This window comes from Calypte anna, chromosome 5A, assembly GCF_003957555.1.
Source record: "Calypte anna isolate BGI_N300 chromosome 5A, bCalAnn1_v1.p, whole genome shotgun sequence".
Taxonomy (NCBI): Eukaryota; Metazoa; Chordata; class Aves; order Apodiformes; family Trochilidae; genus Calypte; species Calypte anna.
In genome coordinates this window covers 3,655,139-3,673,969 of record NC_044251.1, presented here as the reverse complement: position 1 = coordinate 3,673,969, position 18,831 = coordinate 3,655,139, and the positions used below count along the sequence as shown (strand labels likewise).

Below are 18,831 nucleotides of genomic sequence, written 5' to 3'. Positions count from 1 at the left end.
ACACAGTTAGTCCACAATATTGCCACAGATTCAAGCTACTGAGGTTTCCAAGTAGTTTTAATGATACGTGGTAAATAAAAGAGCTACACTTCACACCTTTTCAAATTCTGCATCTATCTGGGAGAGAAGTGCTGGCTTCTCATCCTCGAAAAACATTCGCAAAGGAGGTCCAACATAAAGGTACATGACTCCCAGCAAGGTAATGGCAGAAGTCCTCACAGCCTGCCAGAAGGAAGATAAAAGCAATCAGTCTTCAAATTAAGAACTGATAATAATTAAGGGTTAAGAAAGTCTAAATTTACTCACTGGGTTGGTTGCAGCAAGAGCTGTCTTGACGTTACTGATGAAAGCTTTGACATTCAGTCTGTAGGAAAAAGATTTCCTCCATCAGTAAAATGCAACACAGGAAGCACCAACAATAAACATCACAATAGGCTAAAGGAAAAAAAAGTGCTGGGAACATATTTATACAAGTATCTTGCAAGCAGAAGATATTCACACTTCAAACAGAGATACAGTGTAGATGGTAGCTATATAAATAACTATTGAAAAAGTGAGAGAGCCTACTAAGAAAATCAACATAGTGAACAGAAGAATTTGTACCTAAAACTGCTACTATAACAGCTGGGAAGTATTTTAAACTACAACCATATGACTTCTAGGACTGAAATCCTGAGGGATGTACCTGGAATGATTTTAAGCACCCAATACATGATACACCTGAAATAACTGTGGAATAAACTCTATTACATATGCTTGACCACATTCAATTAGGAGATTGATGACTAAAATTAAGGAATGCTGTTCCTGATTCTGATGGAGAATCCATTTCTTATTCTTGCAGTGCCAGATGCAACTGGCACTTAGCTACCAGTCAGCTAGAAATTCACCCTGTCAATCAGCCTCAAAATATCTCACAAGGACAACAAAAAGGATGTTGGTATGGTCTCTTCTCCAGGCTGTTGGGTTTTATGTTTTGTTTTGGATTTTTCACTCTACATTTTAGAGATACACCTGGCTGCAGGTTTATCCAAATAAAACAGCAACAGCAGATGTGCAAATCCCATAGATCCTTGCCCTGCCCACTCCTATAGTATATAAATCTTAAGAAAAATGCTTTTAAGAAGGCAGAATCATGAAGAAAGCATCTAGTAGTGCAATTACATTCTACACTATTAGTAATGTCAGATACCTTCATTTACACATTTAGTTAGAAGAGGACCTGACAGAGCCAGCATCAGAGTTTAAAGAACAAGACTTCAGATACACTCACAGCCACCCTCTTCAGACCAATCTGACAGTTCAATTTGACAATTCTTAGTCCTAGATTAGAAACATTGAAACTTCCATTAGCAATTTACTTAAAATACATACCCAGAAAAACCAAACTCTTTAATTGCATTTGAAAGCCAGTTCAAAGTTTCTGACTGGTTTTTAGGATTCTTTTGAGAGAAAGCCATAGCCACAACCTGGAACAGAAGAGAGCTAAGTTTAAATTTCCACTGGCAAACCAGATGACAAACAAAGCACTTGAATAACAATGTCAAGAAAAACAGAACACAAAGTAAACTGGAACAGCTGGGATAACAGTGTGACACAACAAACCTTTCTAGTAGCAGACTAGGACTGCAACTGAAGTGAACCAGAAGGTCCTGGAAGTACACAAAGACCTTTCTGGTAGATGTGTACCTGCTTTGGCAGGATTTCAGCAAAGTACCAAAATTTATTACTTCATATTTGCTTTTTTGGAGGAGATTGTGTTTAACTTCTGTCTTAGAAGGTAGCTTAAGCTATCACTTTCAGGCCACACGGGTCCTGCACTTTGGCCACAACAACCCCATGCAGTGCTACAGGCTGGGGACAGAGTGGCTGGAGAGCAGCCAGGCAGAAAGGGACCTGGGAGTCTGGATTGCCAGGAAGCTGAACATGAGCCAGCAGTGTGCCCAGGTGGCCAAGGCCAATGGCATCCTGGCCTGGATCAGGAACAGCGTGGCCAGCAGGTCCAGGGAAGGGATTCTGCCCCTATACTCAGCCCTGGTGAGGCCACAGCTTGAGTCCTGTGTCCAGTTCTGGGCCCCCAGTTCAGGAAGGAGATTGAGGTCCTGGAGAAGGTCCAAAGGAGGGCAACCAGGCTGGTGAAGGGACTCAAGCACAGACCCTATGAGGAGAGGCTGAGGGAGCTGGGGGTGTTGAGCCTGGAGAAGAGGAGGCTCAGGGGAGACCTCATCACTCTCTACAACTCCCTGAAAGGAGGCTGGAGCCAGGGGGGGGTTGGGCTCTTTTGCCAGACGACTTTCAACAAGACAAGAGGGCAGGGTCTCAAGTTGTGCCAGGGGAGGTTTAGGTTGGATATTAGAAAGAATTTCTTTCTGGAGAGGGTGATCAGACATTGGAATGGGCTGCCCAGGGAAGTAGTGGATTCTCCGTGTCTGGAGATATTTCAAAAGAGACTGGATGTGGCACTCAGTGCCATGGGCTGGGAACTGCAACGGTGGTTCAAGGGTTGGATTCGATGATCTCTGAGGTCCCTTCCAACCCAGCCAATTCTATGATTCTATGATTTAGGATTTACTATTCAGACTGAAAGAACACCCCACATAATAATACTTCTGATTTTATTTACTGGAAACATACCTCTGCTGCTCACTCACCTGCTCAGCAGTCCATGGCAACTGACATGCCTCTGCTATTGCTGTCATGGCTTCTTTTGCATTACTGCCACATTTCACATCACCAACCTTGTCTACAAGACCATCCAGCACAACCTGTGCTGAAGTTTTGGAGAAGGTTCCTTTCTGTGCAATCAGTGCAACGATATGCAGCTTCATCTGCATCACCTGGAACATCCAAAACAGCAAGCAAGTTACTCATGTGTTGTGAATTACAGGCCAATTTTTGAGGGTTTTCTATATTCTGTGTATTTTTAGATATACCCAAAAAAATAATCTGTGTAAACACAAATGTATACATAAAATATATATTTGAGTACCTATACAAGCACAAATGTATATATACTGTATTATACAAGTTTGTGTTCAGACAAGTATGTATTTTATATACACACACTTGTATTTATAGTGTGGTTATACACAAATTATATATAAACACATTTTAGTAGCTATATATTGAGGCAATCAACAATACTGGGCAGCTGTCACCCACTTTTAGAACTTATATATTCACACATTCATATACATATCCACACATATATATACAACTGTTGTCTCTAAGGCTCAACTGTCAGCAGGAATCAAATTTAATTTCAGAGTTTATATTCTTATTGACTACAAATACAGATGTGGTCATGGTGCTTGGGCTGTCAGTGACATACATGCACCTATACCCTTTTAATTAGAAGCACAGCTTACATTTAGTATAAAAAAGGGACCCTTAGTTACTGAAGAATAACATTTACCTGAAAATTTGTTTCCTTCCAACCAGGTTTCTTGGCCAGCATTCTTACTAGAGCTTGGCAAGGCATTTCACTTCTCTCCATAAGCTCAACAGCCTTAAGGATAAACATTAAGGTAGCCAGTGGGTTGCAAGTGATACAAAATCCAAAACACAACCAAAAGTTACCTCTGCTCTCCTACAGCTGATGCCTTCTGGCCTGTGTGGGTTTTATGACAGATACCATGGGAAGAAAGCCAGGCTTCACATGAGTGAAGCATGATGGTTCTTAGCTTGTGACTACATGAAGCACCCCCCACCAGCTGTAAAGACACTGTAAAGATACTGTATACATCTTCAAACATCAACTACTTGCCTGCTGAAATTTTAGTATTATTGCCAAATTATTGCTACCTAACATGCAGTAATCAGAGACTGACAACTGATTTTGCCCAGTCATTGCAAAACTTTTTTTAAACCTCTATCTTTGAGACTAAGCTTTAGAATTATGTATTGTTTAATTAAAAAAAAAAAAAAAAAACCCCTATGCATCCTCAACCCACACACAAATATTTTTAACAGAAGTGTAACTATTGACATTAAATTTAAAGACATACTCCACAGTCTTGGAGTTACAATTTAAAGCATAAGCCACTTGCCTTTTGCAAGTAATGTTTACTTTATCTGAACTCATATCTGACAGAACCCTGCTACTGGTATGTCTTTAAAGAGTGACCAGGCCTAAGAGGCTGAAGAAAATGTCTTCTCTCTCTTTACCCACCTGCCTCTTCTTATCAGCTGCTACAAACTCACCTTCTGAAACTCCTCCATGGAGGCAAGCCTCTCTTTCCAGTTGCCACTGTCCAGCTGCTGGATACAAGAAGCTGGAAGGACAGCAGCAGCTTTCTCCTCACATACTTCTATCTGCAAACAGACCAGAACAAGGTTAAACACCTCACTGTAAGCCTGGAATGACCTCACACTGTGGCAGATTTACAAAATAGGAAAAAAGTTACCTGATCCAGATTTAAGGACTTTACACGGCTTATAGTTTAGGCACTTTATGAATCTAAGTTCTGTGAAAGGTGTGAAATCTACTAGAAAAGTAATCCCTGGAAAGTATATAACCAGTCCTCAACAGCCACTACCTACCTACAGAATCAAGCACAGGGAACTTAAAAATTTGCAGGATAATTTTGTGTAAAGTCTGAATAAACATTTCCAACAATGAATCAGTGGTTGATGAGGGTGGGTGGGAGAAGATCTAGCTTCTGCATCCATTTTTTTCAAAATGAGGAAAGAAAATTTACTATATGCAAAACAACACAAACTTCTTCCACTGGTGTCTGTATCACCTTCAGGAGCAACATATTCACTTTCCCCTGTATCCCTAGCCCTATAAACTGGATACATAATGGAAAGCACTGATTCTAAGAGGCACTCTAAATATAACTGGCAGTCAAAAAAACTTGCATATATATATATATAGCAAAGCTTTACTAGCTTTTGTTTTCCTGTTTGACCTACAGATAGCTTAGTTTACCTGATTACCTACCAAGAAGGTAGGCAGATGTCCAACTAACATGAAGAATTCAGTAATTTTCTTGAGGTGTAACTTAACAGTATGGACTAAAGCTGTATCAGTTTGTGTAATTATTATTGTAGTGTATTTCATATTTCAAGGTGAACTCCAGAATACTGTAGACCCCACATTACAACTAAATTGCATATGAAGTGGTCATAGCTTCACTTGTTTCATTGGTTCCTAGAGAGATGACATGAGATATCCTATGACATTAGCATGATGCATTGTTTGGTGTCTTGTATGACCTGGTACCAACAGGTGCCTGAAAAACAGGTGTATTTACCAGCATGTATCAAACATCAGTTTTATCAGTTATAAAGTAGTTTATTTAAATGTATGGCTTTCCCTTGTCCTAACAGGACCCACCCCTCAACGTCAGTGAAAAATTCTGTAGCAGCTGGAGAACTTATATCAGAGAATAGCCCAATACTCACTGAGAGCTCTGGTTCAAATATCTCCTTTGTCTCAGGACCCTTCTTGCCTTTAACCCCAGCACCTCCCATGCCTGCAGCTGCAGCTGGTTTGCCTTTCTTGGGTGGGCCCCCAGGCTAGAAATGAAATGGGTAAGTTAGCAAAGAACAGGATTCCAGTCCAGACACCAAAATAACTACTTTTCCTACACTTCTCCAGTCTAACATCAGAAAACACCCCTCTCTATTACCCTAACAGTTGTAGGCAGAGAAACAGTTTAAATATTAGAGCTTATTTAATTTATAGGTTGCTTTCAGACTACCAGGCTTTGTAAGACACAGAGTAACAGGGATACACAGAACAAAGAAAGATGAAAAGAGAAAGAATATATGCTGTTTGTGAGGGTCCAGGAAATAATGAGTATCTGTATATTCTCCTATAGATGCTAGTTAGATATTAAACTTGAAACTGGTGACTCTTTTCTATGCTACCAGAATATTAATAGATTAAAAAAAAAGATCCATTCTACTGTTTACTTCAAGGTTTCCCACCTGGAGAACTAAGCAGAGTATTACAAAGACCACCTATATTGCTACTTAGGTCCATTTCAAAAATACAAGTTATAATTTTGAAGCATTACAGGTTAATGGTTCAAATTATTTATTGTAACAAACTAGAAACAACATTAAAGAGAATACTGAAAACTTCATTAGTAACCTTGCTTGTAAGAGACATTGACTTCAGCCAAATATTACTACACCACCACACAACACATTGAGGCTACAATATCCTCTGAAGGCCTCCAGCACCCTGTCATAACTTCAGTACCAAAATCTGGTATTAAAACAGAAGTGACAAGGCAGATTGCATCATTAAAACCAGATTTCATCAAGTACATTCTCCAACTCCAGGACTGTTTTTGTTGTTGGGCTTGCTTAGTCCTACAGAAAGAGTGATTCCTCAGCGTTCAGTAGGTCACCTCTGGTCTCCATCAACCAACTATTCAATGCAACCCCAGAAAGCTGTAATTCTCAGACAATCTCTTGGCAATCCTTACCTTCACAGCAGGTGCTTTCTTCAGTGGTCCTGGTTTGGCTGCTGCATCTTTTGCTTCTTTATCTCCAGACCCTGAAAGAGCTGGAGCCTTTCCATTAACAGCCTTGCCCTCTTTTTTCTCAGCAGCTCCTCCTGTCTTTTTACCATAAATCAGTTCTACCTTCTCAGCACACTCTTTAATCTGTCAAGCAATTAAAAAAAAAGCAAAAACAAAACAAAACAGGGTATAGAAGAAGGGGGGAAAAAAGGAAGGGGAAGAAGAAAAAGAAAAAAGTTATTTAGCTACCACAACTGGATGTAAAACATCCCTTCAAGAGCTGTGATTCAAACTTGACTACGCTGGAAAATATTTGAAGAGTTTAAGTTGTTGAATGAACCAAATCCTGTTAACCTGTGTTCCTTGCAGTAGTAACATTAACCAGTCAATGGCATGAGCCACCACTGTTGCTACAATAATTTTCCTAGTTCAAAATGAAGTGCATTTATACACATAAAAAGCAGTGACACCCACCTAAGACTTACAGACCCTGTAAAAGACAAATTCTTAGCACCTTAGGTTAAAAAAAAAAATCATCATGCAGTTAACAAACCTGCAGCTTATGTAAAAGCATGAAAACTTCATTGCTGCAATGTTTTTAATACCAAATCCTATCTAGTAATATAGAATTTTACCACCTGGTTGTGATGCAAAATCTTAAGCTTTGTTTTAGACACCAGAGAAAAACATTCAGAAACAAAAAACACCACATACAAACAACCAAACAAAATCAAAAGCAACACTAACCCAAGCTTCACAACTCACCTCATAGATATTACAGGTTTGAAGCCAAAACAGATAATTTATGCAAAAATGAAAAGGTGTAATGTTAACATACTAATGCATTTTAGAAAACAAAAAAATTGCAAAAATCTGCACTGAAAATTATTAGCTAAAGCATCCTGTTCAGTCTCCTCTAGCCAAAATGAATCTTAAGTAGATGAAGCATTTTTTTTACATTTTGATAATAAACTCACCCGATCAAGCTTTAGTTTGTCTACATCTGCTAGAAAAGGATTCACAGCTTTCTCTCCAGCCACCTTCAAGGCAGTGCCTAATGCTTCAAATCCTGCATCTCTTACTTCAGGAGCAGAATCATTGATATGCTGCAGAAAGAGAACTTGTATCATATGACTTGCAATTCTTAGCTGAACAGATCCCTAGATCCATCTTCTGTACAAATTCCCTTCCCTTTTTTAGAAATCAACATCTACTACAGAATAATCTTTACCCTTACACTGAAGAACAAGGTTATATTTCACTTCTGCTTTCCCATGTACTGATCAAGTTTGCTGTTTCTCAGATATAGACAGCTTCCCATCTTTGAATCTTGTGCACAAGATGAGGGTAAGCACTCATGCTTTAATAGATACTGCAACACCACACAAGTTCACAAGGAGTTCTACAACCCTGCCCAGATCTTCATTTTTGAAGCCAGTGATATTTCCCATAACAAAGAAAGGGTTATTTTGCATTAAGAAGGAAGTACACATCATTGTAATTTGGCCTGATAAATGCTCTAGTGTAGCTGCAGTGTATGATCAACAGTGGTTCTTTTATTCATGGTAAATTACATAGAGCATTCTGACTAAAACTTGCTAGAGAAGCCCACAAGAAGAAAGCGGCACAGTGCCCAGAAGTGTCATAGTTGCAAATTATCTTAGTCTATTATAAACATGGGGAGTCTTCAGTTCCAGAGAAACCAAGAAAAAGAAGACTAAACTGTTCCCATGACTGACAGTCCTCTCCAAGTTTGGCATCAGGTAAAACTGACCCTTACGGCTACACAGCAAGCACAGTAGAACCTTTTAGTCTGAATGCTACCAGAAGGGTCTTTCTCCCACAACAATCCAGTGCCTCCCAATAATAGTGCTTGAGTCAATGCCAGAGAACTCCCAGCTTCTCCTGCTTTACCTTTAGAAGTGCAGCACAGAAAGGTTTTAACAGGCTTTTTGGCAGAGTAGAAGGTGTACAGTGCCGGAAGCTCCTTGCAATGAAAAGGGATGTTTGTTGCTTAATTGTTGGGTTTTTGTTATCCATCACTGCCAACACATCTTCACTTATGTTCTGCAAGGTGGTCTGCAGTGTTGGATAAAGAAGTCATTAAGTAGCAGTTAAGTAAGAGAAAAGTAAACAAAAACTAGAGACCAGTTCTCAGACAATGAGAGAAGTGCCATACTTACTGTAAGAAAGATTGCATCAATGGCCTCCTGCAGTGCCTGTACTACCTGAGGCTTTTTCTCTTTAAATTTCTCCAGGATTGTTGGAACAACCTATGGAAAAGGGAAAAGAAACCAATGGAAAAGGTAATCCCTTCTTCATTGATACAACCAGAAGGCCTGAAAGGCTGCTCCCTGGAATTCTCCAGAGAAGTAAAAAATGCAAGCATCACTGCTGGCCCTTCCAGGGGTACACAACCAGCAGTATGAACTAGTTTAAACTAGCTGATCTCCAGCATTATTTGCATTCCAGACCATCTATTAATAATTACAGATATCTGAATAAATTCACAGCAAAGATAATCAAAAGGCAGATACACAAGTTCACCAGATATACTGGTCTGGAACACAAACCAACAGAATGGAGATTGTGTTCTTGTACTACAAGAGTCCAAGGAGCTACATAACCTGTCCTCTCTTTCCCAGCTTCCTGACAGCACCCAGCACAGCTCATTAAGAAGCCCTCAGTTGACCCCCAGCTCTCAAGACCATGGTTCTAAATCAAGCTTAATACTTCTTGGAGCAAACACATCCAAGAAAGAAGTAGATATTCTTACTTACATGCCCTGCATACTGTCCAAATTTCTTTCGGAGGCCAGTAGCCAGTCCAGCAAGGCATTTGGCAGCCAATGCAACCAACATAACATTTGTATCCTTTCCAACAACCTGAAGAGAATATCAACAAGCAGTGTGAAAAACTGAAAAAACAAATTTCAGAGACATGGAAGGATTTCTTAGAACAGTCAGTGGGCCACAGAGTGGGTTATTTCCACTACTGTTCCAGCTGGTAATTTTCTAGTCATCAGTATTAACTCAGCTGTAGCCTCTAAAATATAACACAAATAAATTACAAAAAATAAAATTAAACTGGGTTTTACTTATTACCTTTTTGAGAACTTTAACCAAGTCTGCATAGTCTCCTGATTCCAGTTTGGGATTTTTCACCAGCACTTCAACAGCTTCTAGAGCTTCTTTCCTTTCTTGCCACTTTTTTGCTTCCTGCAGAGTAAATAATATACATTCCTTTTTAAATACAAGCAATTTTAGACAAGCATACTTTCCAGAAACTACAGATTTTTAAAACTTAACTCTACCTTGGGAGAGCTAAAGTCTCCCTAGAGTTCAACATAAATAATTGCAAATATACTCTTTACCCAGGACATCTCAGCTCCTAAAAATTAGTTTTCTTGATGGTAAGTAGATTTTTAAAACTTAGTCTATATTTTACTTGCCCTAGTCTGCTATTATCCATGTAATAGTAAAGCACCCATTGCAGAATGCCAGTAAATCTTAAGATTCATTAGCTCCACATGCCATAGAATGAATAGTATTTAAGTTTATGCTTACTATTTTCTCATAGAAGTCCTTGGGAAGCTTGGAAAGAATTTCTACAGCTTCAAGCAACTCATAGGCATCTACCTGTGGTACTGCCTCCTCCTCATCATCACCTCCTGCAACCAGGAGAAAAATACAAGCAGAGTGACAGGTAAAGCTTTTACTACAGCACCACTTAAAGTTCATTGTTCAGAAAGTACTACCAGCAGTTGTTTTTTTCTATTCAGAAGGACAGATATCATATAGTCTCTGCTCCACCCATGCTTTCTTGCTGTGTAGTACACTCCCCAAGTCCTGCAGCAGGTTTGAATTAAACACATCTTTACAATTTAACACATTTCCCTCACAAGTAACACACCAGTGACAGACCTCCCAAGGAAGCTGAGAGCAAATAATTTACCTCCATCTGCATCTCCTCCATCTGCCTGCTGCTGCTCAAATTTTGCTTTCAGCTCCTGTTGGGAACGCAGGAACCTGGTCTGCTTAGGGGCAGATGATGAGACTTTGACCCATTCTTCTTCCAGTTCTTTTAGCTGTCAAAAAAGAAAAGAATCATATCTCATGACAAGAAAACACTTCATGGAATGCACTGCAGTTTTCCCATTTCAAAGCCAAGGTAGCACCATCTTTCAAGTTCTTTTTTCTGCCACCAAAGAAGTTACTTCCCCTTCACATTCAGTGTTCAGAAGCTTTTGACCAAACAGATCAACCAACACAATATCATCAACAAAAATATAAATGCAAAGCAATTACACAAGAACAAACTGTAGAACATTCAGAATGGTGTGGCCTTTGTGGAAGCTTTAAAATAAAAGTGGCAGAGAAAAGGAGATCTGTTACATCTATGCTATTAAAATACACTAAAACTATGACAAAATATGTTGAGCTTTATTAGATGAGAGTTGGTGGGCTTTAAATTTTGTCTTTCCCAACAAGTTACTGCTTGAACTCACCTGGACAAAATTAATTCAAGAGAAGAGCAAGGAGGCTGGTGAAGGGATCCAGCACAAGCCCTGTGAGGAAGGGCTGAGGGAGCTGGGGGTGTTCAGCCTGGAGAAGAGGAGGCTCAGGGGAGACCTCATCACTCTCTCCAACTCCCTGAAAGGAGGTTGGAGCCAGGGGGGGGTTGGGCTCTTTTCCCAGGCAACTCTCAGCAAGACAAGAGGGCAGGGTCTCAAGTTGTGCCAGGGAAGGTTTAGCTTGGAGATTAGAAAGAATTTCTTTGTGGAGAGGGTGATCAGACATTGGAATGGGCTGCCCAGGGAAGTAGTGGATTCTCCGTGTCTGGAGATATTTCAAAAGAGACTGGATGTGGCACTCAGTGCCATGGGCTGGGAACTGCAGCGGGAGTGGATCAAGGGTTGGACTTGATGATCTCTGAGGTCCCTTCCAACCCAGCCAATTCTAGGATTCTATGATAAGACTTTCATTGCATGAGTCTTTTACAAGGGTAACTATTTGCCTCAGCTAGGTCTCCAAGAAATATCATTCTGCTTCCCAAATGACCTCCATAGTTTCTATGTGATGCTTCCTCCCATAACTCCATAGATACTCACTCAGAGCAACAACAGACTGTTGTTTGTAAAGAAATTGGGTCAAAGGGGGACTAATGTTTCTGGTAAAATTACAAGCAGCTAAAAAATGACATTGCTCATACTGAAAAATTCCAGCCTTGACTTTAAAAAATGCCCAACACAGCATAAGATAAGAGAAGGTGTGGATGGCAGTGTTTTCTCAAATGTCTGGATACAGAACTGCTTTCTCCTTACCTGAACAGAATTGATATTCTGCAGTGGAGGTCTCAGAGCATCCCTTATCCAACGGTAGATCTCCACAGCAAGGAGTTTGGCTTCATCCCGAACAGCCTTTTCCCGAGACTCAAAAAGTTTTGGCAGTACTTTAATAATTGGCTTTAGTGAGATTATTTTTGAACCAAATTCACTGGAAGTTTAAAAAACATGGAATTAGCAGCAGGGTCCAGGTAGGAACCAGAGAGTGATCCACAAATAATAACAGCTTTTCTATAAACAATCCATGAAGTGTTTAATTTACTTAAATCATGAACAATTATTCTGTGATGCTACTCATATTGTCAAATTTAAAGAATATTTGTCCTATCATAACAACCCTCTCCATGACCACCTTGGAATGACAAAATTAGGCTTCTGAAATTGCTTCAAAGCACTTAATCCAATCTGCTGCTTACATCTGTTCCCCTGTTGGGGGTAGGGGAGTGTGGAAGTAAGGGAGAAAAAAAGAAAGTGCCTTTAGATCAAAACCTGTATGACCTATTTTTTTTTTTTTAATGAGAATAACATCTCCTTTGTCTACCCTTGGAGGCAAACTTCAGTAAAAGCCTCAGTCACTTTTCCCCTTGTTGGGCCATATAATTATAATGAGCCTGTATCATCTTCACAGAAAAAACATGGGTTGAACTGTGCTGCCAAAAGGACACAAATTCAAGTTTCTCCAGACAATCACCCACCCTCTCAGCAGACTACAAACTGTGTTGAGCTTCATGCACCAAAATTTGCAGATGACACTAAGCTGGGGGGAGTGTGGATCAGCTGGAGGGCAGGAGGGCTCTGCAGAGGGACCTGGACAGACTGGAGAGTTGGGCTGATTCCAACAGCATGAGGTTCAACACACAACCCCATGGGGAGCTCCAGGCTGGGCACAGAGTGGCAGAAAGGGACCTGGGAGTCTGGATTGCCAGGAAGCTGAACATGAGCCAGCAGTGTGCCCAGGTAGCCAAGAAGGCCAATGGCATCCTGGGCTGGATCAGGAACATCATGGCCAGCAGGTCCAAGGAAGGGATTCTGCCCCTGTGCTCAGCCCTGGTGAGGCCACAGCTTGAGTCCTGTGTCCAGTTCTGGGCCCCTCAGCTCAGGAAGGAGATTGAGGTCCTGGAGCAGGTCCAAAGGAGGCAACTGGGCTGGTGAAAGGACTCGAGCACAGACCCTGTGAGGAGAGGCTGAGGGAGCTGGGGGTGTTGAGGCTGGAGAAGAGGAGGCTCAGGGGAGACCTCATCACTCTCTACAACTCCCTGAAAGGAGGTTGGAGCCAGGGGGGGGTTGGGCTCTTTTCCCAGGCAACTCTCAGCAAGACAAGAGGGCAGGGTCTCAAGTTGTGCCAGGGGAGGTTTAGGTTGGAGATTAGAAAGAATTTCTTTCTGGAGAGGGTGATCAGACATTGGAATGGGCTGCCCAGGGAAGTAGTGGATTCTCCGTGTCTGGAGATATTTCAAAAGAGACTGGATGTGGCACTCAGTGCCATGGGCTGGGAACTGCAGGGGAAGTGGATCAAGGGTTGGACTGGATGATCTCTGAGGTCCCTTCCAACCCAGCCAATTCTATGATTCCTTTTGCAATTACTACTCATGATGAGAACATGGGAACCTACTTATACTCACAGCAAAATTAACTGTTACAGCTCTTAAAGCATCACACCTCAATCACTGCAGAAGCCATATTTTTTGTTGATTAAGAAGCATTTCTTTTCCATGAGAATTCTGATTTAACCTTTGCAATTACATTTTTTCCTTCAGCTGCCCTCCAATCAAGTACATGAAAGAGCTGGCAAAAATGGCTGCTCAAGAACTAAAACTTACATGATTCACTCTGTAAAAATTCTACTGCTAAACATTTTATTCACACCTGCTCTGTGAAATATTAAGTATTAAAACAGGCAAAGTAGGCTCCAGTCTTAGGAAAAAGAAAATTTAATATAAACAAATTAGTTACCCAAGAGTTTTATTTTTCTACCACAGCTCAAAAAAAGGAGTGTATTTGGCAAAGTGCCTCTACAAATTCTGTTATTCTCATCTAATTCATATATTCTCTAATTCACAACACAAAAAAGAACAAACTTCAGCACAAGGAAAAAACCACCAGAAGCTAATCTAATTATATATGTACAGCACTGACTATTTTTTTTTATCTGTGCAGAAACCCTGTCAATGCACAAGACAAAGTTAGATAACACATGAATTCAGTCAACATGAATGAACTAGAAAGAATATGAAAAAATTTGATCTTGCCATCTTGAGGATAATAAATATTGCACGTAGAAAAAAAAAAATCAGCAGATGTGAAAGATACAGATGAAAGATATTAAGGAAGGTTATGCAGGTTTCTAATGACATTGAACTGTTAAAAAGGGCATTTGAATAGATAAAGCAATTTAAAATAGCTAAAACATATTCCTAAGATTTGGGACAGCAGTTTCACTTAATAGAAGCAAATGTGCCAACTGCTACTACCATGTGTGACTACTCTTACAACAAGCCTGACACAATTACTTCAACAAGGAACATCTGTACATATGGCTCAGCAAGTTCTAGAAAACACCTACTATAAGGCAACACTCTTCCATTTTGAGATTTCACATAAACTACTTCTCAGAAAAAAAAGTGTTCTGTTCACAAAAACTATTTCCTTAAAAATAATAATCTAACAGGCAGTGAATGGTCTATACAACACATACAAGAATTTGATAAAAATCAAATTTTTTCCACTCAACTGACAGGAGGCAGACAACACACTTGAAGTGAAACAAAGCAAGATGCTCCAAGTCCAATCTTGAAACCAACTACCCCACCTTTATCAAACTGGATTTGTTTTTAGGGAGTGTTATCAGCTTTTCTTTTTAATAAATTAGTATATGGACGATGGAAGTTTACTGTGCAATAAGCTTCTATCTTTTTAATTCTCTTCCAAAACCAAACACCATGTACCCAATTAAAGATGCTCACACACCAGGGAGGAAAACAGGCTTTTATAAAGAATGGTCTGCATGTCAGCTCTCCCATCAGTGAATTTATTTCAGCTATTCAGAAAAGCTCCACAGTCTGGAGCAAGACACATTCATGCTGCCCTTCTTTCAGAGGTTCATTGTGAAAATGGAATTTTGGTAAACAGTTGCCTTGAACAAAAGTGATCCAGATGATGCTTGTGCAACAAAGGCATCTCTCACATCTAAAAAGTCCCATGATGCTCTCAATTGTTATTATCACAAAATATTGGCTCAGTAGAGATTCATCCCAGGCAAAAATAAGGAGGGTCTGCTAAAAAGACTTGAGCAACAAATTAGACTCTACATACTGCTAGGAAGAGAGAAAAAGAAAAGAAAACAAGCCACAAAGTAAAAATTAAAAGCTTACCTTAGTGCTTTCCTCAGGGTCTCTATACATGCTACTATGATTTTTGGGTTTTTGTTGTCCAGACCCTTTAGCAATTCTTCTTGTACTGCTTCCCCTTTCTCAATTTCTATATACATTAGACATATATCTAGACCCAGCTCTTTTGCTCTGGCTTTTGGCTGATTGAACACTTTATTTACAACTCCAGAAGCTACTTCTCCTGTAGTCCTGAAAGATGAGAAATGTGTTACTGCTGGAACATTTCAGGGAATAATGGTCTCTACAACATTATGCACAGAATAAAGCACACACAACACCAAAAAATGGATTAAAACCTAGCAAGTCCTCATATAATACAGACTAAAATCAAAGGTAACTTTGAAGGTAATAGTTTTTTTGTAAGCAGAGACTTCAGCCTCCAACTTAATCAGAAGAACTCCTGAGTGCTGGTTAACATCTTCCTAATATTGGACTACACCAGACTAAATAATGAACATTTCCTCAAAATTGTATTCAGTAATTAGTTATGGTCCATAAATGACATTTTCTGGAGCTGTAAGTTACTGTTAACTAACACAGAGCATTGGTGCATAATTCCAACACAGAACTTCATACCTGCTTCAAAGTTTTCAATCAAGGAAAATCACTTTTAAATCAAGGGTGTAGAAGTGTTGGGGAAACAGTTCAGAAATATACAAGTTGTGAGCAATCCTGACTTACTTCAATTTAGGCTACATTGGGTTAATGGTTATTGAGGCCTAGTTAGAGGCTTTCTGAGAATGAGCTACTGGGAAAGAGATAACTTAATTGGCAACAGAGGAGGAAAATAATTATGTGGGAAGAAGGTTCCATGAGAATGGTATGTGTGGTTGGAGTGCAAGGCCACCTGCATGATAGGATGGTGTAAACAAGGCTTCTCTATATAAAGAGAGTGCAAGTTGCTAATAAAGGATTTCATACAATCATATTGATGTGCACGTGGAATCCTTAAGCCTCTGCAGACTGTTTTCCCACATAGAAGATAATTAGGTTTTTAAACAGAGCTTTGGATTTGCTTACTTGATTTTTAAACATGATACTTACTAATTTTATTAGGTCACAAAGGCAGTGGATCAAAGCACTGATCTGGACCACCACCAGGTGTTATTATTTCACCCTTGGGAGTACAGGCTATTTAACAGGCTAGACGACAGTGAAATACTAAAAAAACTCCTGTTAAGAAACTGGCAGGTATGAAGATTCATACTGGCTAAGTTGGAAGCAACACTGTATACATGCAATTTTATTGTATGAATAAATTACACTAATATCTCCCTGGGAAAAAAAAAAAGGGGTCCCTGTACATACACAAGGTTTCAGTCAACTAAGAACAGGAATTCCAACTCACAAGACCAATACCACCAAATTACTGATTCATTTTCTCTACCATTTCAGCAACTTGTACTACTGCCCTTGATAGCTTTTCTGAATGCAATAAGGAATTTCTGACAAGCTAATATGGATGTAGAAGCCACCCGCTAGGCAAGCCTACCAGTCAGCACATTTTCTGTATCAGGAAGCAAGTTCTGCTCTCAAGAGTAAAGATAAAATCAGTGTCCACTGTACAACTTACCTGTAGCCTTTCTCAAAAAAGCACATTTAACTGTCATAGCCTACCAGTAACATGAAAAGGATACTTACTTCCCAGCTACATGTGCATTTTCAACATAAGCAAGTGCTGCTTCCAGTCCTTTCAACTGAGCCACTGCATTGGAGTCTGTCACAAACTTTTTTATCAATCCAAGATACTTGGACCATTCAGGACTCTTTTCATCATCTATCTTCTGGAAGAGCTTAAGGGCTTCTTCATAACCATTTAATCTGGCTTTCCATAGCTGGAAGCAGAAACCAAATATTCAGATGTTATGCTAGTACAAATCTTAACTCACCAATTCTACAAAATTCTTCAATTATCCTAGAAAGCATTCTCAGTAAGCTGGCAGCTGCACTGTTTCTCTTCAGTAATGATATGAATAATGTCTAATAGGACAAAATATGTTGTTCTTTTGCCAAGAATAACCTGGATAGAGACACATCAGCCTTCCCCACTACTCTTCATAAGCTCTAACAACCACTGATGAGTAGGTGGGAGCCTAACAATAGTTTCAGATGCAGATGAGTAATTTCACCACAGAGTCCACTCATATTTCAGCATACAAGCTTACATCATACAGATTACCATGCTACTGAATTCTGTTTAATAAATGCTACACAGCCTCAAAGTTGGGTAAAAATGATGCAGTTTCAGAGCTGTTATACACACACTGTGCTGCTGTCAAGATCACATAACTATAGTGCACTTGAGGAGTGCCACAGAATCACCACAGCAAAGACATGCAGCAAGCCAAACCCCAAAACAAGATTTCCTACCTTGTGCTCACATTTCTGGTCAATGGGCAGTTTCATCCACTCACTGTCGTCCCCCATTGTAATTCAGGTTCTCTCTTATAATTACAGTAATTCCTGTGGAGATATTGATGAATTAAAACAAAAACACAGGAGGTGCCACCTGCAACACACTTAAATAAAAAAGAAAAAAGACCTACACAGCAAGTCTATTCCTAATATGCAACCCACTCTCCAAAGCTTGCAATTATATTTAGATATGCTATATTTTGACTAGATCACCATTCTGTTAGTCCTGGAAGGACACCAGAAGCCATTAAAGATTAGAGAGCAGTGCAACTCCTAATATTTCAGACACTGGAAGCTTCAATCTGTGAAAATTTGAGTAAGATGAGCAGACAGGCAGAGAATAAACTCACCTTGAGGAAGGATGTACCACAATTAAGGCACTAAAAGAAGACACCAGCCACACTGAGGGTATTCTTACTGACATGTGCTTTCAGCAACAGGTGCCATGAATCAGTGTCAAAAAATACTGGGGTGCTGGTGTAAGGACAGCCATGCTAGCAGCTGGACAAACAGCATGGCTGAAATGGGGAACAAAAGCCATTTTTGCAAGCTAACCACTTAATGGCCTAATTCTAAAGGTAGCCAGTGTCAGCATCTATCAAGAAGATATCTTGCCACATCTAGGGCTCAAATCCTTACCCATCCAACTTTCTAAGTGTCTTCCTCCTTCCCCTCCCCACTCCTTTCTTTTCTATTAAGACAGAAATACCATTAGGCTATGAGAGATGAGACCTCAGGCTCAATGCCATCTCAAACATACTGTACAACAGGCCTGATGCAGGGAGACGAGCAGACATCAAAATAGCAGCAGTAATGAGGACACCCAGCATTATTTACTGAAACAAACCAAATCAAACCAAAGGACCAAGACATTCCAGCACATCAGTTCAAATGCAGAGACAAAGATAATCAAAACTCTAGAAGCTGGACAGCATACACAGCAACTTATCACCACAGATATATAAATATATTGCACTAGCAGAATATTGATAAATCAAATTCCACCTCAGACAGTAAAGGTGCATAGTTTAACCTACAAAGTATTACAGGTAATGCACAGAGGTTCCTTGCAGAAAATCAACCCCTAGAAATTCTCCAATGCCTTCTGTCAGCCATATAACACACAGCTAACTGAACAGTAAAATTAGGCTAACAAGGGTCTACAATGAAAATATTTTTCTTCCCTCCTGCATTAGTTAGAAGA

The 18,831-nt window shown here is 39.9% G+C and overlaps 1 protein-coding gene across 2 annotated transcripts in view; it reads right to left on the bottom strand.

Annotated features, from left to right (window-relative positions):
- Window positions 1-18,831, bottom strand: part of CKAP5 (cytoskeleton associated protein 5) — a 49,568-nt gene that overhangs the window by 21,697 nt on the left and 9,040 nt on the right. For both annotated transcript variants that reach the window (XM_030452663.1, XM_030452664.1), the window contains exons 2-20: window positions 17,583-17,675; window positions 16,854-17,047; window positions 15,195-15,401; window positions 11,803-11,974; window positions 10,434-10,566; window positions 10,046-10,149; window positions 9,584-9,697; window positions 9,260-9,364; window positions 8,663-8,752; window positions 8,394-8,558; window positions 7,457-7,585; window positions 6,444-6,623; window positions 5,410-5,523; window positions 4,204-4,314; window positions 3,416-3,508; window positions 2,652-2,837; window positions 1,375-1,469; window positions 307-364; window positions 97-222 (exon numbers count right to left, since the gene is read on the bottom strand). In XM_030452663.1, coding sequence (XP_030308523.1) covers window positions 97-222; window positions 307-364; window positions 1,375-1,469; window positions 2,652-2,837; window positions 3,416-3,508; window positions 4,204-4,314; window positions 5,410-5,523; window positions 6,444-6,623; window positions 7,457-7,585; window positions 8,394-8,558; window positions 8,663-8,752; window positions 9,260-9,364; window positions 9,584-9,697; window positions 10,046-10,149; window positions 10,434-10,566; window positions 11,803-11,974; window positions 15,195-15,401; window positions 16,854-17,047; window positions 17,583-17,639 — 2,433 coding nt within the window. In that variant the 5' untranslated portion in view covers window positions 17,640-17,675. The remainder of the gene's footprint in view (window positions 1-96; window positions 223-306; window positions 365-1,374; window positions 1,470-2,651; window positions 2,838-3,415; window positions 3,509-4,203; window positions 4,315-5,409; window positions 5,524-6,443; window positions 6,624-7,456; window positions 7,586-8,393; window positions 8,559-8,662; window positions 8,753-9,259; window positions 9,365-9,583; window positions 9,698-10,045; window positions 10,150-10,433; window positions 10,567-11,802; window positions 11,975-15,194; window positions 15,402-16,853; window positions 17,048-17,582; window positions 17,676-18,831) is intronic.